This window comes from Thermobia domestica, chromosome 5 (genome assembly GCF_964235325.1).
Source record: "Thermobia domestica chromosome 5, izTheDome1.hap1.1, whole genome shotgun sequence".
Lineage (NCBI taxonomy): Eukaryota > Metazoa > Arthropoda > Insecta > Zygentoma > Lepismatidae > Thermobia > Thermobia domestica.
Window position 1 is genome coordinate 184,705,540 of NC_137458.1, and position 24,731 is coordinate 184,730,270.

Consider the following 24,731-nt stretch of genomic DNA (forward strand, 5'->3'; position numbering starts at 1 on the left):
AATACAGGCAGAATGAGTCGGGCAGAAAGAAAAAGGTTGATGAGCAAAATGTCCCGAAACCTATGACCAGGAAACAGGTGAGAGATGCAGAAAAGAGGGAACAGGTCGTATAGAGTAAGGTAGGAAAGGAGAGGATATGCGCGATGCACACAAGTGCCCAACAACACATCCACTCCCATCCTAATCATCTATTTGTTGACCTTTCTTATGTTCTCAGCACCTCTCCGCTAGATCACTTTGTTTCTATCTCCTCACTCTCTTCTTCAGTCAACTGTAAAGGTTTCTTTTATTTGTGAATTTATGTCATAACTACTCTCCCACTGCAAAGTGCAATTCCCGTTTCCTGGGCAACTGTCAGTCTCTTAACTCGCCCGAACTGAGACAATATTCTCTGTAATTATCTTCTGATTCTAATTGTACTGAATAAAACATGGCAGAGACACGACCACAGAAAGATCGAGGACAGTTAAAAATCACAAGAGAATCTCCACTGCGGATGAAACCTCGGACCCGTACACCAAAAACCCACCCACCAAGCACTATACCAGCTTTATTTAGTTTAATTAGTTGCAAACACGACACCCGACTATATAGTCATCTTTTCTTGGTTGCAATTCAACTTAAACATACACGTTAGTGACAAACAGAAATATAACGCACAGTGCAAATCACAAAGTGTCTCTTACCAGGAATCAAGGCCGGGACCCCTTACACAAAATGCTCACGTACTAGCAACTAGATTAACGCGAAGGCTGAAAGGGAGGGCTTATAGATATTGTAGATAAATGTGCAAAAAGGACTTTCAGAATATTACAATATTAGCTTAGGAACATTTAAACTCTTATACACTCCGAAGATTACAATATTTGCTTTAGACCCTTTGATGTCTGCCGCCATTCAAGATAAGTACATAGAATAAGAATTCCTTCATCTACACGAAAGCTTGCTCAAAAGAAGGGAAACTTGGTGTTCATGATTGCAACACTTGCTCGCATCTAGCACATGTTATAAAGGCTGTTAAAAACGCATAGTACTCATGTTAATATCACCTTCCAGCATAAATACGAACTGCTGTTTGAGCAGGTATGTAGTCTTAAAGTAGCTAGGTGGTAGTCGTAGGAAATGCTGTCATAATCATGTGTCTCCCAGAATCGTATTGTTAGGGCTGTGTTAGATGAACCAAGGGTAAGTGATAGGGCGAGGGTAGGTGTACAGTGAGTAGAATACACCAGATTCGTGTTATGAAAACGTGTTATCCTCCTCGAAGATAAAATCGCGAAAAGTTGTTCAAATATTTATAGAGATGACAATTAAGGATGAAAGCACCAATAGCGGAAAACAGATGAGTAAGATATGTAGCTTAATGCCCTATAGTAAAATTTTGATATTCATCCTATATGCGAAATTCAAACACACTCCATAGTCGTCATTGTGTTAAAGGGTAAAACGACAATGTTATCGAAATATCAGCGTCCTCCGTGTGCCTAGTCAAAGACAAAGATCCTGTAAGCGATGAACAGATGGAGAAAAAAATCGTGGGAAAAGAACATAAACGTGCGATTCAATAGTAGACTGGTTACTGTTCATGCGTTCACGTGGGGCTACACATGTTCTAATTAAGTTGGTAGTGATTGTCCTATCAATTATGGTTATCCACACGACTTACTTACGACTTACAGCGAATAACTATGTACGTCATTACTCACGAGAATGGTCTATAAATAAATACGTAAAGTAGTGGTAAAATTCAGAGCAATATTTTAGTTTACTTTTAATAATTCAAGCAATAAATTTCTTTATGTAAAAAGGAAAGTATATCTGGAAGAATTATCTGTTTTTGCTTCACAGACGAAAAGAGTTGAAAATTAAATATATTTATACAGTTACTGTAAGCAGTAATGAAAGTGATGTTTAATTTTGTATAGGTGAAAATTCTTTGCATCTCCTTAACATGGACAACGATATGTTCAAACAATATTTTTAACGTTAAATAAACCACCTGTAGACCTTGTAAACATATTTTATATTTAACTCAACATTCGTAACAGAGTGATTCCATTTCAAATCGTCCAGGGTGGTCCACACGACTGTCCCAGATTTAGTTTATTTTTTAAAATAAGAAACTACATACAAAATTATTAGACCCATATTTTTTCGTTTTGCTGAAAAAATTTTTTTCTTCGATATACAGCCTTCCAAAATCGCTGCCCTCCTCTCGGATTGCTCGAAAAACTGAAAAACATGTCAAATTAAAATTTTTATTGTAGAGAAACGAGTGTACTTAGTAACATAATCGCAACAGCAGGAAGAGTATAAAGTTGTATGTTTCGGTGGAGGGCCAAAATTCGTCGATTGGTCCGATAGGAATTGCGCAATTCACTCGCAATATTATAACTTGGGTGAAATTTTTGCTAACTTCAAACATTTTTTTTCTGTCCTCACGAGCAATACCAACCACCTGCTTCTAGCATCAAAATCTACTCTATATGTTCTCTTGAAAATAAAAAGGACTTACGTTTCTGATTATTACATTCCACGCTATAGCATGATGAAAAGCTGAAAACTTCATTAAGACGCCATGTTTGGACGCCATTTTGTCAAAAACCCTACCTTTTAAAAATCTGAATTTTTTACATGTATTGGAGAAGTACCTAAGTATTTAATACCCGTTAACCGTTCATGCGGCTGCAGCCCCAAACATTCGCAATTAATTATTGAAATTTCGATTTTTGTACTGGAAATGTAAATATTTCCTATGGGTATTTAGATCCTATACACAAGGCGAATTGAACGGGAGTATGAAAATTTTGAGAGATGAATCCTGACCAAATCCAATAGAAAAATTGAAAATAATGATGAAGAACAACTGCTGATGGGATACCAGATTTCAAAAATGGAAGAATATCTTGAAGGGAGTCGAAGTTGTGCCTATGATCGGAGACATATGAAGAGAAAACTTTTGGAGTATTATGGAGAGAAAATTATTATTTTTGGTGGAAGTGGAAACGCAGACTTGGTACAGTCACTTTACTTGATACAGCCACTGAAATTCTTCAAAGTTACCACCAAAAGTCAAAAGAATGTGATATACTACAGAAGATATACTTAATAGAAGCAGCAGCCAAAATAATCAGAAGTGATGTGTACCCATCTCCAAGTGACCTTACTGAAAAAAGTACTTTGCAATACGTACCTAAGAGTTTGAAATTACTGTTGTCAAAACTATTTGTGGGAAAGGATCCCTCTATAAAAATTGGTTTAATTGGTCAGAGTATTATGCAAGGTATACGTCCTAGAGTATTACTATGTCCATTCGTTCGTATAAGATTCGTTTAGCTATCCAGCTGCACCACAACTTTAGATCAAGGTACCTTGTTGATTTGCTTCACAGTCTTGGTTATTGTTCATCATATTCCGAAGTAATTAGATTTGAAAGAAATGCTGCAGTATCAGGTAGTCATATCTCGTTAAATACTGCCAACAACACTGCAGTTCTTCTAGCAGCTGATAATGTTGACCACAATGTACTTTGGGTGGAAAGAAGACCTTTCATGGGATGGGTATGATTGCAGCTACAACCCCAAAGAACAAGATCCATCCAATTATTCAACGCTGTAAGATTGCTGAAAGTGATATTAAGAATGTTGCAGCAGTTGCTATTGTGGAATACATTCAAGAAGCATGCTCATGGAGATTTCATTCAGCAAACTTCCAATATTGTCCACTGCCTCTATAAGTAGGTTAAATCTTCTGTGGCAAATACGTGCAGCCGAAAGATCAGGTCCAAGTTGGTCAGGAGCTTTGCAAACAATTCATTCTGGAACAAATGTTTCACATCCTGGTGTGACATCAATCACATTTCTTCCTATCATTGATATGGCAGCTAGTGACATGACATGTATACTCTCAACATTGCAATACCTAAACAAGTTAGCAGATGATCAACATATCCCTTGTATCGTTACTTTTGATCAGCCTTTATTTTGGAAAACTTCCCAAATTATCCATGAGCAACAAGATCTCCAAGATGGGAACATTTCATACTCTGATCAACCTTTTGGGTTCAATTGGTACTTTGATGAATGGTTCAGGATTATCTGAAGTACTTCAAGAAATCTATGGATCAAATGCTGTGCTGCATATGATGTCTGGAAAAGCTGTTTCTCGAGCAATGCTAGGGCATATGATAGTAGATGTAGCTCTTAGTACCTTATTGGTTTCAGATGTTTTCCCTCGCAATGAAGATGGATCTCCTCCTCATCTAATTAAAGAAGCTTGTAACTTACTTGATAACGTCATAAATGGCAAACAACATGATGAGGACGTGGAGCTGTCTGGGGCATTATCTCAAATCAGTACTGCTTTGGAGGAGAAGAAAACTCACCTTCAATCTTTTTCAAGAACAAATAAACTTGGCTACAGTATATGCAAATAATCAACGTTGCACGTAACTTAGTAACAGCAGATAGGACTGGCTCATGGGATTTACATTTGCAATCTGTGATGGATATTCTCCCAATAGTTGCAGCAGCTGGACATCACAATTACCTCAAGTCATTATATTTATATTTGCAGAAAATGTTCAGTTTGGAATCTGAAAATCCAGTTGTTCACAAAATGTTCCAGGAAGGCAAGTTTGTGATAAAGAAGTGATAGGGTATGGGCCGGATTAGGTTCAGATCTACTGATAGAGCAAGTATTAATGCGTTCTCAGAAAAGTTGAGGAGGTCTGACACGAGGAAGTGGATTTACAGATATTCAAAGAGCAACATGGCTACTTTCTACGCCTGTATCTTCTACTTATATCTTAGCAATGCAAGAATACACTAAAAGTTTGTTGGAAAGCAGTGAACAACACATAGAAATGAGGGAAAGTACATAAACTAGGGATAGTAATGATATTAAACAAGTTGTTGACCGATTAGAATCAATATCCCCATTCAATTCTGGCCCAGATCTTTCTAACATTGTCACAGGTGTAATAGCTGATCCTGGAGTAAATGTTGATGAACTGCATTCCGTTGGTACAGACATCGTTCAAAAAATGATGGGCAATGATGTATTCAAATATTCTGGGAAAAGATCCGACAAAGCGAAAACTCTAGGATCTGATGCTGCTGTTGTGATGATATACAAATAGATGTAGCACTTCTCTTTCAGAGAACGATGACTGTTGCTGCTGGTGGGGATATGAATCTTGAAGATGTGATGTGTTATGAACTTTGTTCTTATCCTCCTGCGTTATTTGAATCTCAGAGTTTGAAGAGGAAAGCTGACAAGTCTCAGTTAGCTCATGCGATACTAAAATACACCAAAAAAGTACACATGGAAGAACCTGGAAGACATTCTGTTTACAAACCAATATGTATTGACGGTGGATCTCTCCTACATCGGCTTTCATGGCCTAGCAATGAAACATATGACAACACTGCAGCTTCTTATGCAGATTTCACCCTGAAGACATATGGGAAAGCTATAACTGTTTCCGATGGTTATAGTGATTCTCCAATTATTAAGGATATGACTCACAGAAGACGCTGCACCAAGACCAGTAAGGATATTAATTTCAATCCTCACTGAAGTTTGTTGGCAAGAAAGAACTATGCTTAGGTAATGCAAAGAACAAACAGGCAATGATTTACCTAATAACTTAAAAGTTACAGGATCGTGGATGTACTGTGCACAATGCAATTGGAGATGCCGATGTGGATATAGTTCGTGCTGCAGTCTCATCTGAAAAAGCAAATACAACAGGCATTGGGGAAGATACTGACTTGCTTATTCTGCTTCTGTATCATGCAAATAATACAGATTTCAAGTTATACTATCGCAGTGATATAAGATGGGGACAATCTCCCAATCCTGTATATGATATTCTCCTCATTAAATCATTATTGGTTTATGATATATGCGAGTTCCTGGTATCTGTGCATGCTTTCACAGGCTGACACAACGTCCCGAATTTTTTCAATTGGAAAGTCCTCGGTATTTAACAAGCTGCTCAAGAATAGTGACCTCCGTTCAGTTGCAAATGTATTTTGTTCTGACTCCTGTCAACAGTCTGAAATTGAGGCTGCTGGAAGAAAAGCAATGCTTCTGTTATATGACTGCAGGTCATTGGAATACACAAAAGTACTACGCCATCGAATGTTACTTGAGAAGGTATTTGCAGCTACATCATTTGTTACATCTGAACGTTTACCACCAACTTATTCGTCTACAAAGTACCATAGCTTTCATACATACTTTCAAATAAGAATCTGGAAATCTACAGAAGAGGAAATGAAGGCTGAAGAGTGGGGTTCCACCAGCTCCAGAGCATCTACTTAACATGATACGGTGTTCTTGTACGAGTAGATGCGCAACTTTTCGATGTGGATGCGGGCGTAAAGGATTACCATGTTCAGCTGCTTGTGGAGACTGCCAAGTCACTGGTTGTGATAATATTCAAACCCGTACTGATAATGAATATTACAGTGATGAAGATGATTCACATTAAAGTGTTTGTATTTTACGAACTTCAATTTTTTAACGCAAACATACATAATTTGAAGTAATTTTATTTAATTTAAAAGTTGATATGTGAACTCTGTTAATCAGTGTTACCTGAAACACAGTTGCTGTAGAATAGTGTTGATGTATGTACTTTTATTTAAAATACTATTGAGTATAAACGAAAGCTGGATTAAGTTTAAAATTTTTACTTTATGCATACAAAAGGATAAGTATAAACGAGTTTTTTTTTAAATGCATTACATTGTTAGCATTCTCACACACACAAAACACAGTGAAGTGCCAATAATATTTTAATTTATTTAGCTTTATCAAATGATTAAATAAATAAATAATAAAAAAAAATACGTTGATTGTAAATTAATAAGTTTTTTTTACACGAAACGGTGTAAGATAGGAGAAAAGTGTTGTTATTAAAAACTTTAGCATTTATATTTAGCTTTTATTTAAAAAATGTTTCATGTAAATCCGATAGCAGATACCCGAGGTACAAACAATTATTTAAGGTGTATATGTAAGAAATTATGATTTTTTAAATTAAATGTTGATTTCACAAGAAACTGTACGAGATAGGATATCAATGCTCGTAATAAAAAATATAGTACGTAAAATGACCTTTGATTTAAAAAAAAAAACAGTTGTCAAAATCGGATTACAGGAAACCGAGATACAGAAAAAAATTGCAAGATAGACGCAAGGTTTTTAAATCATGGTCCGCCATTTTGAAAACCGTTTTTGGGAGTGTTCCCGTGGTCCGATTTTGTCGGATTTTGAATATGTTATTCAGTAATGATCCCTGAATCAAAAACTGTTTTAAAAGCTTCTATTGCAATTTTGCCCAGGTTAAGGGTATAATTGCTCTAGATTTCCTGGACTATAACTTCAATAAAGTTCATACTTGCGCTTCGTGCTCGCATGTCACTAGCGTAGAATCTAGTGAAACCAAAAGGTGGAGGTTAACAATAACAAAGGAATTTAGTATCATTTTTCGAAATAATTAAGCTTATTTCAAATACTACTTCTAGACTTAAACAGTACACAGATACAACCCACTCAGAACTGTTCTAGTACACACATTCATTTATTTCGCAATAAAGGAAAAATAGTAGTTCTTTCGCTTAATAAGTATAATATATTTTGATTGTGCCTAGTTTGTTAACTAGTTGAAAGGAAAAGGAAAGATCAATATTCATAACTAGGAATTCTGAAGGAGGAAAAGTAAGGTCTGTGAAGCTGGCCTACCCAAATTAACTTACCCACTTTTATCTACATGAGCCGTTAGTTCCTCGATAGTTCTTACTTAAGTTACGTTAGTTCCGCGATTTTAAAGAAATTATACACAAAAACTAACGGGTAGGCCAATCTCACATTTGACCGATTCCATTTCAAATCGTCCAGGCAAACCACATTTGGTCCCCATCACAGTTTCAGACTTCATTTATTTATTTATTTATTTATTTAATATTATATATGAGATCTACATGCAATATTATTAGACACATATTCTTTCTTTTTTCTGAAAAAAAAAAAAAAAAAAAATCTTTCGATATGCAGCCTTCCAAACTGGCTGCCCTTCTCTCAGATTGCTCGAAAAACTGAAAAACATGTCAAATTAAACGTTCGATTGTAGACAAACGAGTGTATTTAGTAACATAATCGCAATAGCAGGAAGAGTATAAAGTTGTATGTTTCGGTGAAGGGCCAAAATTCGTCTATTGGTCCAATAGGATTTGCGCAATGTTGCTAACTTAGGTGAATTTTTTGCTAACTTCAAACTTTTTTTTTTTTTTTTTTTTTTTTTCATGAGCAATATCAACCATCTGCTTTCAGCATCGAAATCTACTCCATAAAGTCTCTTGAAAATGTAAAGGACTTATGTTTCTGATTATTATATCCCACGTTACAGCATAATGAAATTTTCAGCTTTTCATAAAGATGTCATGTTTGGACGCCATTTTCTCAAAAACCCCATCTTTTAATAATCTGAATTTTTTACAAGTATTGGAGAAGTACCTAAGTATTTAATATCCGCTAACCGTTCATGCGGCTGTAGTCCCTAACATTCGCAATTAATTACTGAAATTTCGATTTTTGTACTTGGAATATAAATGTTTCCTATGGGCATTTAGGTCCTATACACAAGGCGAATTGAAAGAGAGTATGAAAATTTTGAGATGAATCCTGACATCAAATCCAGTAAAAAAGTTCCTATAAACATGAGTCGAATTCCTCTTCGTTTTCAGTTACAGGGCTTCCAAGTCGGGACCCAAAATCGGCTCGCGACAATGGAAAATATAAATTTTGCGTTAAATCAGAACTGTGTGTTAGAGTTATGAAGTTCAGAAAGTTGTATCAATATAATAAGTTTTACGTGCGTTGCAATTCGGGTGTCAGTGTTGCCAACCTGGTAGAACTTTTATTTGTTTCCAAATGACACTACCTTGTTTTTATCTGTATTTGGTATTTATTAATGATTGTAAACATCACATGAAGCACAATTTTCCCCACACCGCCTCAGTTTTCGAAAACTTACATGTATTTCATTAAAAAGTTTTAACTCGTGCGTTACTGATAGTTTGCAACATTAAGTGTGAATTTCACTTGATGTTTACCATCATTAGTAAAACCAAAATGTCGAATAAAAACTACGTCTATGTAAGGTATAATAATAATAATAATAATAATAATAATAATAATAATAATAATAAGAAGAAGAAGAAGAAGAAGAAGAAGAAGAAAATTTATTTTTTTATTATTCGAAAACCTCTCGTAACTCCACGCATCAAGTTCGAACTTGTTCAAGAAGTTCTGCTGCAACAACGAAACGGTTTATTACATGATTCGGTGTCGTGAACATTGTCCTGGTGTTCTTTGGAAACCACGAAAATTGTTTTCATTGGTAAGATGACACTGTAGTGCACTAGTTACAGTGTGTGTGTGAATAACAATGAGAAATACTATTACAGTATAGACCTAATAAATGTACTGATTATTCTAAAAGGCGTAAGAGGATTGTGTACAGAAAGAATTCACAAAAATTTTATCTTGCGGTAAAATATATGTATTGCGTACAGCGCGTCTGCCAAAACGTAGTATTAGGAGAGTATGATTTGTGTAAAGGGTGCTTTGAATGTTTACCGTCAACAACGTGAATGTGTGTGAGATATCTGTGACCACGGAAGAAGGTGTAAATATTAAATTATGCATCAGCAACATAGAGAATTTGTTCCTCTGAATGTAGATTTCGAAACCATTAACCAGACAGTTAACATGCTAAACATGAATGTGTCGCCATTAAAACGGCTGTTATCGGTGAAGCCTAGACTACGGTGAAGGATTCACCTCTCAAAATTTTTCATACTGCTTTTCAAATCGGGTTGTGTACAGGACACAAATAATCATCCTCCCCTAATAGTACGTTTGGGCAGACACGCTGTACGCAATCCATATATTTTACCGCAAGATAAATTTTTTTGTCTAGAATTCTTTCTGTGAATAATCCTCTTATGGCTCTTTGCATAATCAACATTGTTTAATACGGTCCTTACTGTAATAGGACTTCATTATTATTCGCACAAACACTGTAATTAGTGCATTACAATGTCATGTTACCAGTGAAAACAATATTTATGGTTCCAGAGAACACTAGGACGATGTTCACGACACCGAATCACGCAAAATATCAATAACGAACGAGATAAAACTTTTTAATGAAATACATGTCTTTTCGAAAACTGTGAAGATGTGGGGAAAATTGTGCTTCATGTGATGTTTACAATCATCAATGAATACCAAATATCAAATAAAATCCACGTAGCTTTAACACAGTTTCTGATTTAACACGAAATATGTATTTTGTTTTCTATTGTCCCGAGCCGATTTTAGGTCCCAAGTTGGAAACCCTGTAACTCGAAAACGTAGAGGAATTTGACTCATGTTTATAGGAACTTTTCTACTGGATTTGATGTCAGGATTCATCTCTCAAAATTTTCATACTCCCTTTCAATTCGCCTTGTGTATAGGACCTAAATACCCATCGGAAACATTTATATCCCAAGTACAAAAATCGAAATTTCAATAATTAATTGCGAATGTTAGGGGCTACAGCCGCATGAACGGTTAACGGATATTAAATACTTAGGTACTTCTCCAATACATGTAAAAAATTCAGATTTTTAAAAGATGGGGTTTTTGAGAAAATGGCGTCCAAACATGGCATCTTAATAAAATTTTCAGCTTTTCATCATGCTATAACGTGGGATATAATAATCAGAAACGTAAGTCCTTTACATTTTCAAGAGACCTTATGAAGTAGATCTCGACGCTGGAAGTAGATGGTTGATTTGCTCATGAGAACAGAAAAAAAAAAAAGGTTTGAAGTTAGCAAAAAATTCACCAAAGTTGGCAACATTGCGAGTGAATTGCGCAATTCCTATTGACCAATAGACGAATTTTGGCTCTCCACCGAAACACACTACTTTATACTCTTCCTACTATTACAATTATGTTAGTAAGTACATTCGTTTCTCTACAATAAAAATTTTAATTTGGCATGTTTTTCAGTTTTTCGAGCAATCTGAGAGGAGGGCAGCCATTTTGGAAGGCTGTATATCGAAGAAAAATTGTTTTTCAGCAAAAAGAAAAAAAAGGGTTTAATAATTTTGTATGTAGTTACTTATTTTAAAAAATAAACTAAATCTGAGACAGTCCTGTGGACCACCCTGGACGGTTTGAAATGGAATCACTCATTTGAAGTTGGCCTATCCAACAACCTTTCGCGCATTTTTCGACATGTATCGTTAGTTCCTCGTTAGTTCCCGTTAGTTCTTACAAAAGTTCCGTTAGTTCCGCGATTTTAACAAATTAGAGCATAAACAAAAATGTGTGGGTAGGCTAACTTCACATGTAAAGTTTTCGTACCCAACAAGCTTTCTCAGATTGTTCGATATCAATCGTTAGTTCACGTTAGTTCTTACTGAAGTTTCGTTAGTTGCGGACTTGTTTATTCGGAAGATGTAACATCATGACTGTAGCATTCAACGCTAAGGTACTTGCGATGTGCATTGCCCCGTCGCACACTGGTCGGAAACTGAGAAAAAGCGGTCAAAAATCATTTTTTCCGAACCAATGAAACTTGACGGACGTCTATCTACTGTTCTATACGTAATTATCTTTTCTGAATCGATTGCAACTACTGTGAAAGTGATTCGATGAACCCCTGCTGCAATACGTGCAGTTATATATACAGGGTGGTCCAAAAGTGTGGAAACCCCTCGCATAAATGTCAAGTACTTGAAAATATAACCAAAGGAACAACGTAGAGAAGTAATAAAGATGAGGAGAAATCGGGGAGGACACAGAACAATGAAAGCCGCCATCCTGAAATCCACCATCGTGTATCATACATGCAGTTTATAAATTGAAAACATAACATGTATTCACGCCTTATATGAATTGGACATCGCTAGCCAGTACGAAGTTATGACAGTTATGACAGTTTCGTTAATATGCATAAGAGAATCGGTTACAGGTTCAATGTGCTCTCCCTATAATTGTATGTGCAGCTAATAAAAAGGCGGTGTAAAACAAATGTGTGTTTGGCCGTAGGATACAAAGTTAAAATTCGCGGTTTTGCATTCGCATCATCTTCGAAGAAACACTAATACTTACTGGAATGTAATTTAGTTCAGGATTACGTTGTTTCGGCAAGGTTAAAAGACTCAGTATAGAATTTTCTTATATACTATTGCATTGATGTGTAATATACAGCAGCTCCACATGATTGATAGTTTATATCTACGTATGAGATTTTCACTACAACATTGACTCAGGGACGAAGGACAATCCAAATTACGTAAAAGACAATATGCCCTTTCCCTTTGTAAGGCTCAGGTAGCAGATCTCGATTGGAACCAACACAACATTACTCATTCATGCATTTGCAGTTAGATAGCCTTTTAAGGATCTTATGGTACAATTTGTACCATACTTTTTTTTTTTTTTTTTTTTTTTTTTTTTTTTTTTTTTTTTTTTTTTAATGGTACATTGCGTTATAACTCTCCTATTTGAGTTTTTTCGTCCGGCTTTTTTTTCTTTTTCAAGTCCAGAGACATTGTAGAACACGTTACGTATTGATCCACGCCTTCCTGCGTCGAAACACAGGTGATGACGTCATAACTTTAAACAATACATTTTCTTTTATTAGGCCTATGTTCATTATTTTTTGGCGGGCCTATTTTTGCACCTAGGATATTGAAATTTAGCACAAACATTTAGTCCACCGAGTAGTATTCACCAGATGTTTTTCAGATTTCTGCGTTAGTAGAAGGGGGGTCCAGAGGGGCAAAAAGATAATAAAAAAAGTAAATTTTTAACCAAAAAATCCCTTTTTCAGTATTTTTACGCCTCGGATACATGATGAAGACACGTAAATGGTACCGCCTGAAAGGCAGTTCTATTCTGAAGAGAATGATGTGCGAACCATGATCCTAGGGTAATTAGGGATGTCTCAGGGAATTTTTTACAAAATATCCTTCTGTATATGGGTATATGGGGTATTGTCGGTAATTTTTTTTGGCGGACTTACTTTGCGCCTAGAAGCTTGAAATTTGGCACACATATTCAGTCCACCAGGTAGTTATTATCATCAGATTTTTTTTTTGAGATCTCTACGTTCACATAGGGCCGTTCTAGAGGGGCTCAAAGTTTGAAAAAAAAAAAGTTTCGCCCCCTAAATTTTCCGTTTGACCTCACTTTTTCCCTCTCCTGTTATATGGTATGGGCATGTAAATGGTACCATTTGAAAGCCTGCTCTATTCTGAATAGCATGAGGTATGAACTATGATCCTAGGATAAATAGTAAAGATGTAGTAGCTGCTTGACTGAGTCAAAAAATACCCCAAAAACCCAAGATCTTAAAAGGGATAGGGCTGCGTCCTCCAGGAGCACTTGGAAGCAGCTATTTCCAATGCTCAACCTTTGTACTACTCACGGACAACTCAATAAACCCTATTTTACAGATAAGGAAGGATAAGGTTAGACTGCAGAGCTAGGAACATCAACGTATATGTAACTTGTAGGTAACACTAACAAATCTATCATATTAATGATATGACAATACATAACAAATAAAGCTCTTCACTAAACACAAGTATTTGAGTCTAATGTACTATCCAACCGCTACCATCGACCTCAGAAACGATATAAAGGATTAAATGATATATTGTTTGGTTAATATTTTACTCATTTTTTGGGCACTTTTATTTGTTCATGTTTACATGTATTTTATAGACAGCGAAAATATACCTATGTCCTGAAACTCCAGATTTGGAAGCAGGAGATATTCTTACAATCAAATATCAATACCGATTTCATAGGAAGCGAAGTTGACAAAATCTATTTTTGACCGCTTTTTCTGTTTCCGACCACTGTACGTCGGTCTCACTTGCTTTATTACCGCTGTCGAGGCCTCCAAAATTCCGATGTTGGTCTGCAACACTAAATAATACAATACATGTGGTACTGTAAGTTTTTGTTTAACATGTAGACTTGAAGTGTGTAATACAGTAACCCCACTTACTAATATTTAAACATAATATAACTTTATGTTGGAAATTAAAATGGAATCTTTCAGTTTAACTTCAGACGTTATGCCCTTTTAGGATAAAGAAGACGATGCTTAAAGCAAGTGAATGACGAGGAAAGAATTGCTGGAATGAAAAAGTGGGAGGGAATACGAGTACTCCAAGAAAACACACAGACACCGTATTGTCCACCTGAAACTTACTTGTCCGTGGATCGAACCAGGGCCCCATGCAGAGATATGTGCTCTACCACTAAGCCACCGTGCAACTTTGAGTTGGTAAAACTGTTAACCTGGTGGTGGTGGTTTTCCATATGTGAACCAATCTTTCGCTGTCGATATGCGCATAAAATTTCAGTGTTTAGTATTTATTAGTTAAAATTTAGAAGATAAATGGTCACCATGTTTAAACATACAGTAGGCCTGCATTTAATAATATGGTAATAAAATGACAGTTTGTTACGAAGTTATACTGAAGCAATTTACAGATTCGGCTTATTGAAAGGTTTACGGAATCCATTACTTACATAAGTTCGGAGGTTACACTGCATAAATAAAACCAGAGAGAGTAGGTTCGCATTACTTCAATAAAAGTTTATCAAATCTACTCTTCTGTATTAAGCTCTGTCAATGTCTTTTCTTCCTGTTCGTTTTTTTTTTTTTTTTTTTTTCCATTTTGCAAGTTTTTAAATTCAATGTTAGTTGACAACAATTGAAAAACACGGAAGTTCTCAATTTCAATTGTCGTGGCACTCAAAATCATTAGAATTTATATTGAGCATATGCGTCTGAGTTTTTATCTACAGTTTCAAATAGTTCTTTCTTATTTTGTAGGGTTGCCAGACGATGGCAGATTGAGAACTTTTTTAGACTTCGCACGCATAAATATGTAAATATATTCCTCGATAAATCTGATAATGGTGTCGAGTACGACGCCATTTTTTCCTTTTTTAACCATTCATTCATCTGAGGAACTGTTTACATTGAAATGAAATAAAATTTTAATGAAGCAATTTTCAAAACGTACTCTCATTATATACAGGGTGTCCCGGGAGAAAGTGGCAATAGTTTGCCAAATGGTGGTGTGTGTGTGTTTCAAACCTTGCCACATGTGAAGTTAGCCTACCCACACATTTTTTATGTTCTAATTTGTTAAAATCGCGGAACTAACGGAACTTTTGTTAGAACTAACGGGAACTAACGATTTATGCCAAAATATGTGGGAAAGCTTGTGGGTACGCCAACTTCACATGTGACGTTGGCTACCCATTGGTTTTAGTGTATAATTTCTTTAAAATCACGGAACTAACGTAACTTTCGTAAGAACTAACGGGAACTAACGGCTCATGTAGATAAAAGTGGGTAAGCTAAATTGGGTAGGCCAACTTCACAGACCTGGAAAAGTAGGCTCTTGCAAATTTCAATTATCCGGAACTTTGCCACCAGCAAAAGGGCAATAGTATCTCAGTGTCGCTATATTCATTATGTACTGTATTATTCAGAAATAGTGATATGCACTCATGTTCAAGAAACTCAGGCATTCACTTTCCGAAACTCTGTTGGAGGTATTTCAGAAAACATAGACACATTCTTTTGAAGTTTTTCGTGCATCAGTATCTATCTCAACATTATAGACTGAGGATAGAAATCTCTTAAAAGAAAAGAGTTATTGTATACTATATATATAATATGCCAACATGTTCTGCAAAGCCCTTCCGTATGTGTCTGTTATCTGCATTTCAGTATATATATTACTGAAACAGGTTACAGTATATATATTTATCCAGGGAAATGAGATAAAAGGATGTTTTAACCGAACCGTGAAGGAAATGTAGAGACGATTACTTCAAGCACCACACCATAACTGCATTGGACAAGAGACGTTGATGAAATCCCCGACTGTATTGTATACATTTCCAAAGTTTTCCAGAGTGGTGTGTTGTATTGCATAGTGTACCTCAAGAACTTTTGAAATGGGGAGGTATTTAACTTCTCTCAATTATGCTCAAAGGCTATGGGAGACATTGATGAATGAAAGAAATTAACCGTTCACCTGCGGAATTGGGATGCAATATAAATTTTGAATTATTTTTATTTATTTTCTCCTTAACGCAAGTGAATTAAGAGATTTTCATAGATTTTTCAACTAAAAGTTTGTTACATGCGCAAAATATTTGATGTTTCCATTTGCGAATATTGGCGGATGAAGCTATACAACAGTTGTATTTTCGATTGTTTGAACCCGCATTATTTTAATTGTTTGTGAGAAGCTAAATACATCTAACAATGCTTTTGTTTATAGGTTATGGTAATATACTAACAATAGCTTTGGTGTTGAACTTCTGCCATTCATTATGTAAGCAGTGGCGTAGCCAGAATTGATGAATGAGAATTTATATTTACAGTAACCACACAATTTATGTTCTAAATAGAAATGCTGATTTTATTTACTTAATTTCTAAAATCATCTTCCTTCCTTCGATAAACTTAGAATAAGTATTGTAATTTCCTTCCCGCTCTGGTTACGCCACTGCTTGTAAGAGAAACACAAATGAACTACAATTTACTTTGTTGCAATTCCATGATACGCAGGGAAGCAATGATCATGCATGCACTTATTGCACTGAAAACACTCTAAGCGAGCATTCTTTGAGCAAACTACGCATCTCCCTTGTTTCTTCGATTTCAGAAAATGTCCATCAGATTTCCTACGTGACGCAGGAATGGGTGTTCTAGGACCAGCTCTAGATGTTACTCTCATCTTCTACCTCATAAGAGCGAAAGTCACTTCCCTTCTGAACTGAAGATGTTCCATATCATTCTTGCCATGCAACTCGCAATGTAGACGCAGGCCAGTCACAACAGCAGCGTTCAATCCATTGGAAAATAAATTCCACCACCATTGTCTACTGCGTAGCCAAGGACGGTAACTTGACAACAGTTTATCGAATACATCCACTCCTCCCTTGCCAGTTATATACATTTACAGTTTTTGGTTCTGGAATATCGATTTTCTTGCCAGCTGTTCGAGAAATATCTTTTCGCAGTTCCCATAGGCTCGTGAGTCAAGTAATTAGATGCGAATGTGACGACAGAGCTGTCATTCCATCTGCAGACATACACAATACCATAGCTTTGGAAATCAAAATTTCCTCTTTCCGTTTTCTTCATCTCCTGCACAGATTTCAGCGGACATTTTTCTATCCGACCTTCTCTAATAGTACCAGTTGCTTTGACTTTCTTCTCAGCTAGTTGCTGCAGAAAGCTGTAGGACGTAAAACAACAATTGTCGAAAAATATTTCTACCTGGGAAGAATCTTCAGTAACATTCACCATGTCTCACACGACTCGAGTTCCTAAAGGTCGGTCATCTGAAGTCCCTGTCTTCCCGCTGTAAATTTCCATCGCGTATGGGAAACCATTATTAGAATACAAAGTCCAAATCTTATATCCAAATCGAATTGGCTTCTCTTTTACATACATTTGCAAGAATGGTGACCGTAGTTTGGCACCATTGATTCGTCAATGCTCAATTTCTTGTGGAAAGTACCAAACTGTTGAAGGTTTTTATTGAGTTCATCATAGAAAGGTTGAACTTTACCTAACTTGTCCCCTTCTCTAAGTTCTGTACTCTCAACAAGATGTAAATTTTGTCTTCAAGTCTCTAAACCTTCTTCTTGACTTAACTGTGGGCACAACTTGAACTGCAATATCTTCCGCAGTACCCCAGTACATATCCTCCGTGGGAACACTATGGCAACCACTGAGCAAAATCACACCAAAGAACTGCGCAATATCTTCCCATGACACTTCAATGGAACGATTTTTCTGCTGAGCGTAAATACATGTCAACTTAGCTAGTTCGTGAAGATAACACTGCGGTAAAATTTTCCAGAATAAGTCAATTGGTTGAGATGAGGTAAGTTCTGGAAACTTGTTAGCTATAGGTTGAATTTCGGCAGACTGCATGGTTTGTTGGAACGTAAGAGGATTTACGCCATTGTATTGTGACCTTATCTTCTGCTTTTCTTTTCTTCTTCGGAGGCTTATACTGCTTAGCTGTATCATCCGAAGGTCCTGGAACTACGACTTCTTCGGAAACATCACGGGTAGGTTTATCTTTGTCACTGGACGACAAAACAATGTCAATTTGTCCACAGATTTCCCCTGGTATAACTTCGTTTAGTAGGTTCTCATTGATATCTTCTTCGTCCGTGATACGACCATCTTCATCTGGAGGAAGTTGACACAAGTCTACTTCTTCTGCTTCAGTGTCACTCAACTCCATCAAGTAATCGGTAGCATCTTGCGAATTACGAAAGTTCTTATGAGACATTATTCAAAATAAAAAAATAAACACGACCTCCAAGTTTACTCGTGTAATGCCAGCAGTGAACTACAAAGACCTCAGGCAAATAAAAGTTTTTTTTCTTTTTCTGCGAAACTTTTTCTTCTTATTGAAATACAGATTTCCCCTTTACTATTGTGATTCAACAATGTACATAAATAAGATAAAAGGGTGCCGCACCAAGGAGAAAAAAATTCATTCAGACTCAATAATGAATGTTATAGTCGGCGAGTACTGCACTAATATTTTAATTACTTTATAGCGTTACCCGGCAATGTTCCCAAACGAGAACATGATAGAAAAAACGTAGCTTGTTCGATTCCTTGCTCTTTTATACAGCCATGCGTGTGATAAATACTTCAAATGAACCTTCCCCTTCATGTTTCACAGAAGAAAATACTAAATACAAATTTCCAAATTATTTGTAAATTTTAATTTTAGAGGGAGTAAAATACGTATATATAAAGAAAAAAAAAACAGTTTACAAATTTATTATAAATACGGAAAATACATTTGGACCAAATAATATCTTATATAACTAAGATTTAAACTTTCTTTTTACAACTAATACAAAATTAACCACCCATGGAAATTCATAAAATTCCTAACTATGTGCGAAACTTATGCTCCCAAATGGGAACATTGGCAGGTAAACGGTTAATGATAATGCAAGAATCGAATACATTAACCCGTAAGTACTATGGACGAAAATAATCACATAACTACTATGGAACGGTCTGTCAGACCACATTGTTGTTTCACATTTTCTGAAAACTAGTTTTATTCTATAGTTTTAAAAATGCTATCCTACATATGTTTGTTGTTTATAGAAAAATAAAACATAGTAATTTCACTATGTAAAAAAGTTTTATATTTTTAAAACAATCAGAAAGAAAACACAGTGAAAAGTTGCAACAATGCTTTCACTGTTATTCTAAAACTTTAATTGTTGAAATATTCAATTTATTTCTCTGTTTCTATATAGTCAAAATAACACTAATCCAAAATATATTGTTCTTATAGATGCACTAAGAATAAAAAATACAGTAAGAACGGAGAAAAAAAAAGGAACTGTAGCTTTTTTTAACCTAGAAGAGAGTATTGTTATATTTTTGTTTAGTGAAAAGATAATGAATAAAACTAATTCTTCGTTCTTATATAATGGCGAAAGTAAAGAAAATGCATTTTACCGGTAAAGAAAGCACTGTACTAACTTTTCTGACTTCATGCACTTTCTTCGGGTAGGCACTTGGAACATTTTTTGTTGCACTGAAAGCACATCTGCATCCCCCACCGCTGACACGAATATTTTGCTTTCCGTTTAGGACGCAGTTGACAGAAGGCCACGATTTCCTCTTCTCGAACTCCTCACTCGTGCAGGAAAGCTCACTTTCAATTTGCAGTATGCTCTTGATTAAAAAAATCAGGCCTTTGTGGCAGATGTCCGATGAACAAACTACGTTCCATGTGATGCCTAAGAAGTCAATTTGCCAACATTTTCATGAAATCAAGTCTTGTCATCACTGCGGACTTACCGTAGTCTTGATGCAAAACATACGCATTGACACCATACGCAACATCCAACATAAGCAGCATAAAGAAAATTGGGATACTTTTTCGGGGCCTTGACGTGTAATTTGTACATTTTAGTCTCGAGTATCCACTCCGCCTTTAGTCATGTTATAAGCTATGATTATTTCAGGTTTTCCAGTCTCTGGCTCATTATTTGATGTGTGGTGCCAGACGAGCCACACGGTAAGACACAACCTGCTAATAATTGGCAGATAACGAAGGACTGCTAAACCATAATATATTCACGTAACTACTATAGTACGTCTGTAAGACCGCGCGACTCCTCCAGCGCCGCGTACAGGGTATCAACTATAGCAAAAACTTCACAATATGTAAGTTGCTAGACAAGAAGGTAGACCAGAAGATCCACTTGTAGTGGTAGGGGTGTAGAAAATATAATGATACAAAAAGTCACAGCGGTCTGAGAGACGATCCATTGTACTTACGGGTTAACAATATTCCAAAGAGACACCATCCTCATGAGGTTTGTTTACCACAAAATATAACTTGCACTTGCCGGGATTAAAACAGCCCTCATCACAAGTGACCTACTGTATGTACCACAAGTGTTGTTTGAAAACGAGATTTGGGGATATCTGATTTAGAAAAGATGTACATTGTTATTGGATTTTTTTTTCTTTCTTTTTTTGTCTGTATTGCCTAGAAATCTACAGGCAGGTTTTAGGGCGCAACCTTTAATTGTATCATAATGATACAGTTAAGAATGGAAAAATACCCCAAATTGAATAAAAGTTAGTCTACATAGCAAGTTATCATGGTTTAATCAAAAACAACTCGTCTCATCTATTACTTTTGGAAGGCGAGAATTGTAATTTTTCGAATGCGTTGCATCCATGGTAAATTGGGAATCTCAGTGAAGCCAAGGTATGAAATTACTAGAACTGAACACTTTAAAGTTTTAAATTTCACAGGTAGCAAAGGAAATTGTTCCTCATAATATAGAACATCTCGTCACGTTCTGGCAGAATTTATTAGACAAATCAATGCTATTGCAACTCTCCCTCACACTTTATCTAGGCTTGGAACTAGCTATTTTCTATGTGAGATACAGAAAATAGGCTGCTTAAAAGTTGCAGGAAATTGCTTTTGTCAAAACTACGATTACAAGATTTGCAAGCTTTCCTTTGTAAAATAAATTATGTACATGTGAAGCAGTTCTTAAAAATTTCACTGGTTTACTTTAGTTTCTGATAAACTATGTACACGTGAAGAAGTCCTCAAAAATTTTCACTAGTTTACTATAGCTTCTAATGAATCATACACGTGAAGCAGTCAAGAAATTTCACTGGTTTTACTCTAGTTTTTAAAGGTAAGCCATCTTTTTCAGAATTTCCCAATATCTCTGTCAACTTCATATTCTGCGCACGTCTTTCTAATATTCTCATCGGATTTGACATTTTGTCTTCTCACTCTTCTTTCCTCTTCTCAATTTCAGGTTAGAGACTTGAAATTTGGTGTTTCTCTTTCTCATTTAAACTAATTTGAGATGTGTTTAAGCGTTTACTATTTTAGTAAAAACACAAAGAAAAGTGGTGTGAGAAAAGCTAGGGACTGCAATTATTGTAAGATGTAACCCTATACGTATTTTTTATATCTGGCTTAGAAAGAAAGAAAAAAGGTGAGGATCACAATTACAATAAGATGTTCATATTTTTGGATCCCTGAAGATATGAGGCATGAAACTTAGTATTTGAACTGAGATTCGGTACTCTATAGGTTCATGGGATGTGAGTCCGTAGACCGATCGAACGCGGGTTTGGGGGCGAAGTTCCCTGGTATTTGAAATGTTCAGTATATCTCGGCATTCAGGACGGTTAGTATTTGAACTGAAATTCGGTATGCTTGTAAGTTTATAGGGTGCGAGGCAGTAGCTGAACAAATGCAAGAGTCTGAGGGCGAAGCATCCACCTAGTCGAACTATTACAATTATTAGGATCACGTAGAGTAGTACTTATAAAATTATGTTAGTACGTCCGTCCGTTACTCCACACGATAGCTTTTGAACGGATGCGATAATTTTTTTTCTGCTATAGATAAGAGTGATTATCTGGAGGGAGTTCGTCGATGGAGGTGATTCGCCCACCGGAAGTAGTAGAAATGAGCGATTTCCAGTTAATATATTTATCACTGTAGAGAAAAAACGGTAAAAGACAGAGATAAACGGTTTTCGGAAATCGATTACACGTTACAAGGAAAACTTTCATCTTCATCCTTAACACTCTAGTGAAACAGCAAGTTCCACAAATAAGCCACTTCTTGTTCTAACGTTGATCACTATGTAGGCACAAATGGTAATACGATAGCGAAAACCTGTTTTCGTAATCGATTAAACATTTTTAAAGACAACTTTCATCTTCATCCTTAACACTCTAGTATAACCGAAAGTAGAAATTACTCACTTCCGGTTATAATGTTGATCACTATAAATTAAAAACGGTAACAGATAGCAAAAAGCTATTTTCTTTAATCAATTAAGTGTCCCAAGAATATATTCCATCTCAACACCAATCTATCTACTCAAACCGGAATATGCAACTTCCATATTTTATATTAAATGATAAAATATTACGTAATCTTCTTTACGGTCTTTGAGTTTATTATAATAATACATTCATATCTGAGGATGCCGAAAGTTAGAAACATCAAACTTGACGTTTGAACTGAAATTCGATATGCTTGCAGATGTATGAGATGTGAGGCCGTAGGCCGAGAAAACACGGAGGTTTCTGGGCGGAGTCCCCAGATAACCGAAGGCTAGTTATTAAATACATATTTTATCGTATTCTGATTATACATACAGTAGCAGAAATTTCCGTTCTCCTTACAGGAAGATAAGGTGTAATACATATAAAACCTGAAATTTAAATTGTCACACTCGGCACTTTATGTATAAATAAAAGGAAATTTCAATATAATAAATATGACCTTTCTGCTCTTGAAACACGTGTTCCCTTATTTTTAATTAAGAATATATGTACCGAATTCCACACCTGCAACTTAAGCGAATCTTGACACTCGACCGTTTCTGAAGACAGGAAGAGAAGTTTGAATATTATAGAAATGTCTCCGTTAGAAAAGAGATTTTTGAAAGCGCTGAAATACGTATTCCCTTATTTTAAAGAAGAGTTTATATGCTGAGTTTTCTCTTTCTAATTTCATGAATGTGTGAGATACTAAATTCCTTTTAAAAAAATTAAAAAAAAAAAAAAAAACACTTTATTTCGCTTGGAATACATTCTCCAAAAAATTCTTTCTTATTTCTTGCCTCCGTGATAAAAGGAATAGGCCTAGGCCGAGAGCGCACAAACAAGGGTCATGACAGAAATAACAGACCTCGAGTGCACAAAATATGATGCGATGATACTCCATTGTGTCAAACAGTTTTTAGCCAATTTTTTTCTTTTCCTCTTCTTCCAACAATTAAAGACAGATCGTGAATATAAAATTTACTATATAATAATATTACGTACGTATATGTTATACTTCTAACTATTTACCTTTTCATACAAACACATCTTCCCATATTTTTCAAAAATCAAAATGTTGCAATTAATCGTTTTATAATAAACGTCTATTATATTTCTTGTTATTTGCCTCTCTATGTAACAGAAACAATCTCTTATATAATTTCTAAAACAAATCCAAACATGACAGCGCAGCATTGAATATTGTGCTCGCGATAACATAAGCACTTTCTTTCGTTTCTTTGTCAGCTAATGGAGTACACCCAAGGAATATTCTGTCCAAATTTCACATTTATTTTTACCTAAAATAGGCGATGATGAGCAAATCACTTCCACTCTTTTATATAGATTGTAGTATTAGTGTTACCCAACATAGTGTTGAGGGAGAACTTTCGAGATGACACCGAACTCTTGTCTCCTTTTCAAGTCTTCTTTTCAAGACGAAACAGCCTTAAATCTCGTCTCTTGGCTAACACTATTCTTAATCTCTGTTATACTCTACACATAAAACATTTTGTTTCAAACAATGGAAAATTTAATACGTAAAATTTCCTTCAATACAGCTCATTTAAATTATACTGTACATAACGTAAGAAATTAATGTGATTTATTGAAGAATTCGTACATACGTTGTAAAAGGACAGTTTGTTTTAAATACAACATCGTCTGTAATTTATTATTCTCAATTTCTTAAGTCTTTTAAGCAATGAAAGAAATCCAGTTTGTACCTTGAATTGCTCAGATACAGTGTTTTACCTTCGTAATATGGGAAATATGATAGTGAGAATGTGATAACTGCCAGGATTGAGTCCTAAATTGCAAGCGCATGCACATACTAGAGAAACATTCAGATCATCTTTGACATAAATGATTCATGAAAAACATTCAATATTATTAATAAAAAAATCACGGTAATTTTTTTATTTAACTTGTGGCAACCCTGCGTATATTTTATCATATATGAAAATCTCAACCCCCCGTTTTGGCCATTAGTCAAGATTTTCGCGCCTGTCATGGATTTTCAGTTCATGATCAATAGCAAGATAAGGTACTTGAGCAAATGTCCAACATTTTAAGGGTTGGGCAAAACATACTTGAGCGACTGACCCGATCCCTTTGCACTGATACCTTCACCCTCAGTTTACTGAAAGTCCGTTAAAAAAAATCTTCCGGAATCACTACTGCACGCGGAGGTTCTATACCCTCTACATGCACCGTAGTTACACTGATA

At 35.7% G+C, this 24,731-nt stretch overlaps 1 protein-coding gene across 1 annotated transcript; it reads right to left on the reverse strand.

The window, feature by feature from the left end:
- Positions 1–6,980: 6,980 nt before the first annotated feature.
- On the reverse strand, positions 6,981–19,409 carry LOC145686317 (uncharacterized). Its single transcript, XM_081759516.1, has one exon. The coding sequence runs from the start codon at positions 18,429–18,431 to the stop codon at positions 18,033–18,035; it is 399 nt and encodes a 132-aa protein (XP_081615642.1). The 5' UTR covers positions 18,432–19,409; the 3' UTR covers positions 6,981–18,032.
- Between the last annotated feature and the right edge of the window lie 5,322 nt (positions 19,410–24,731).

Coding starts and splice junctions, on each gene's coding strand:
- LOC145686317 (XM_081759516.1), bottom strand. CDS start 18,431: ATGTCTCATAAGAACTTTCGTAATTCGCAAGATGCTACCGATTACTTG.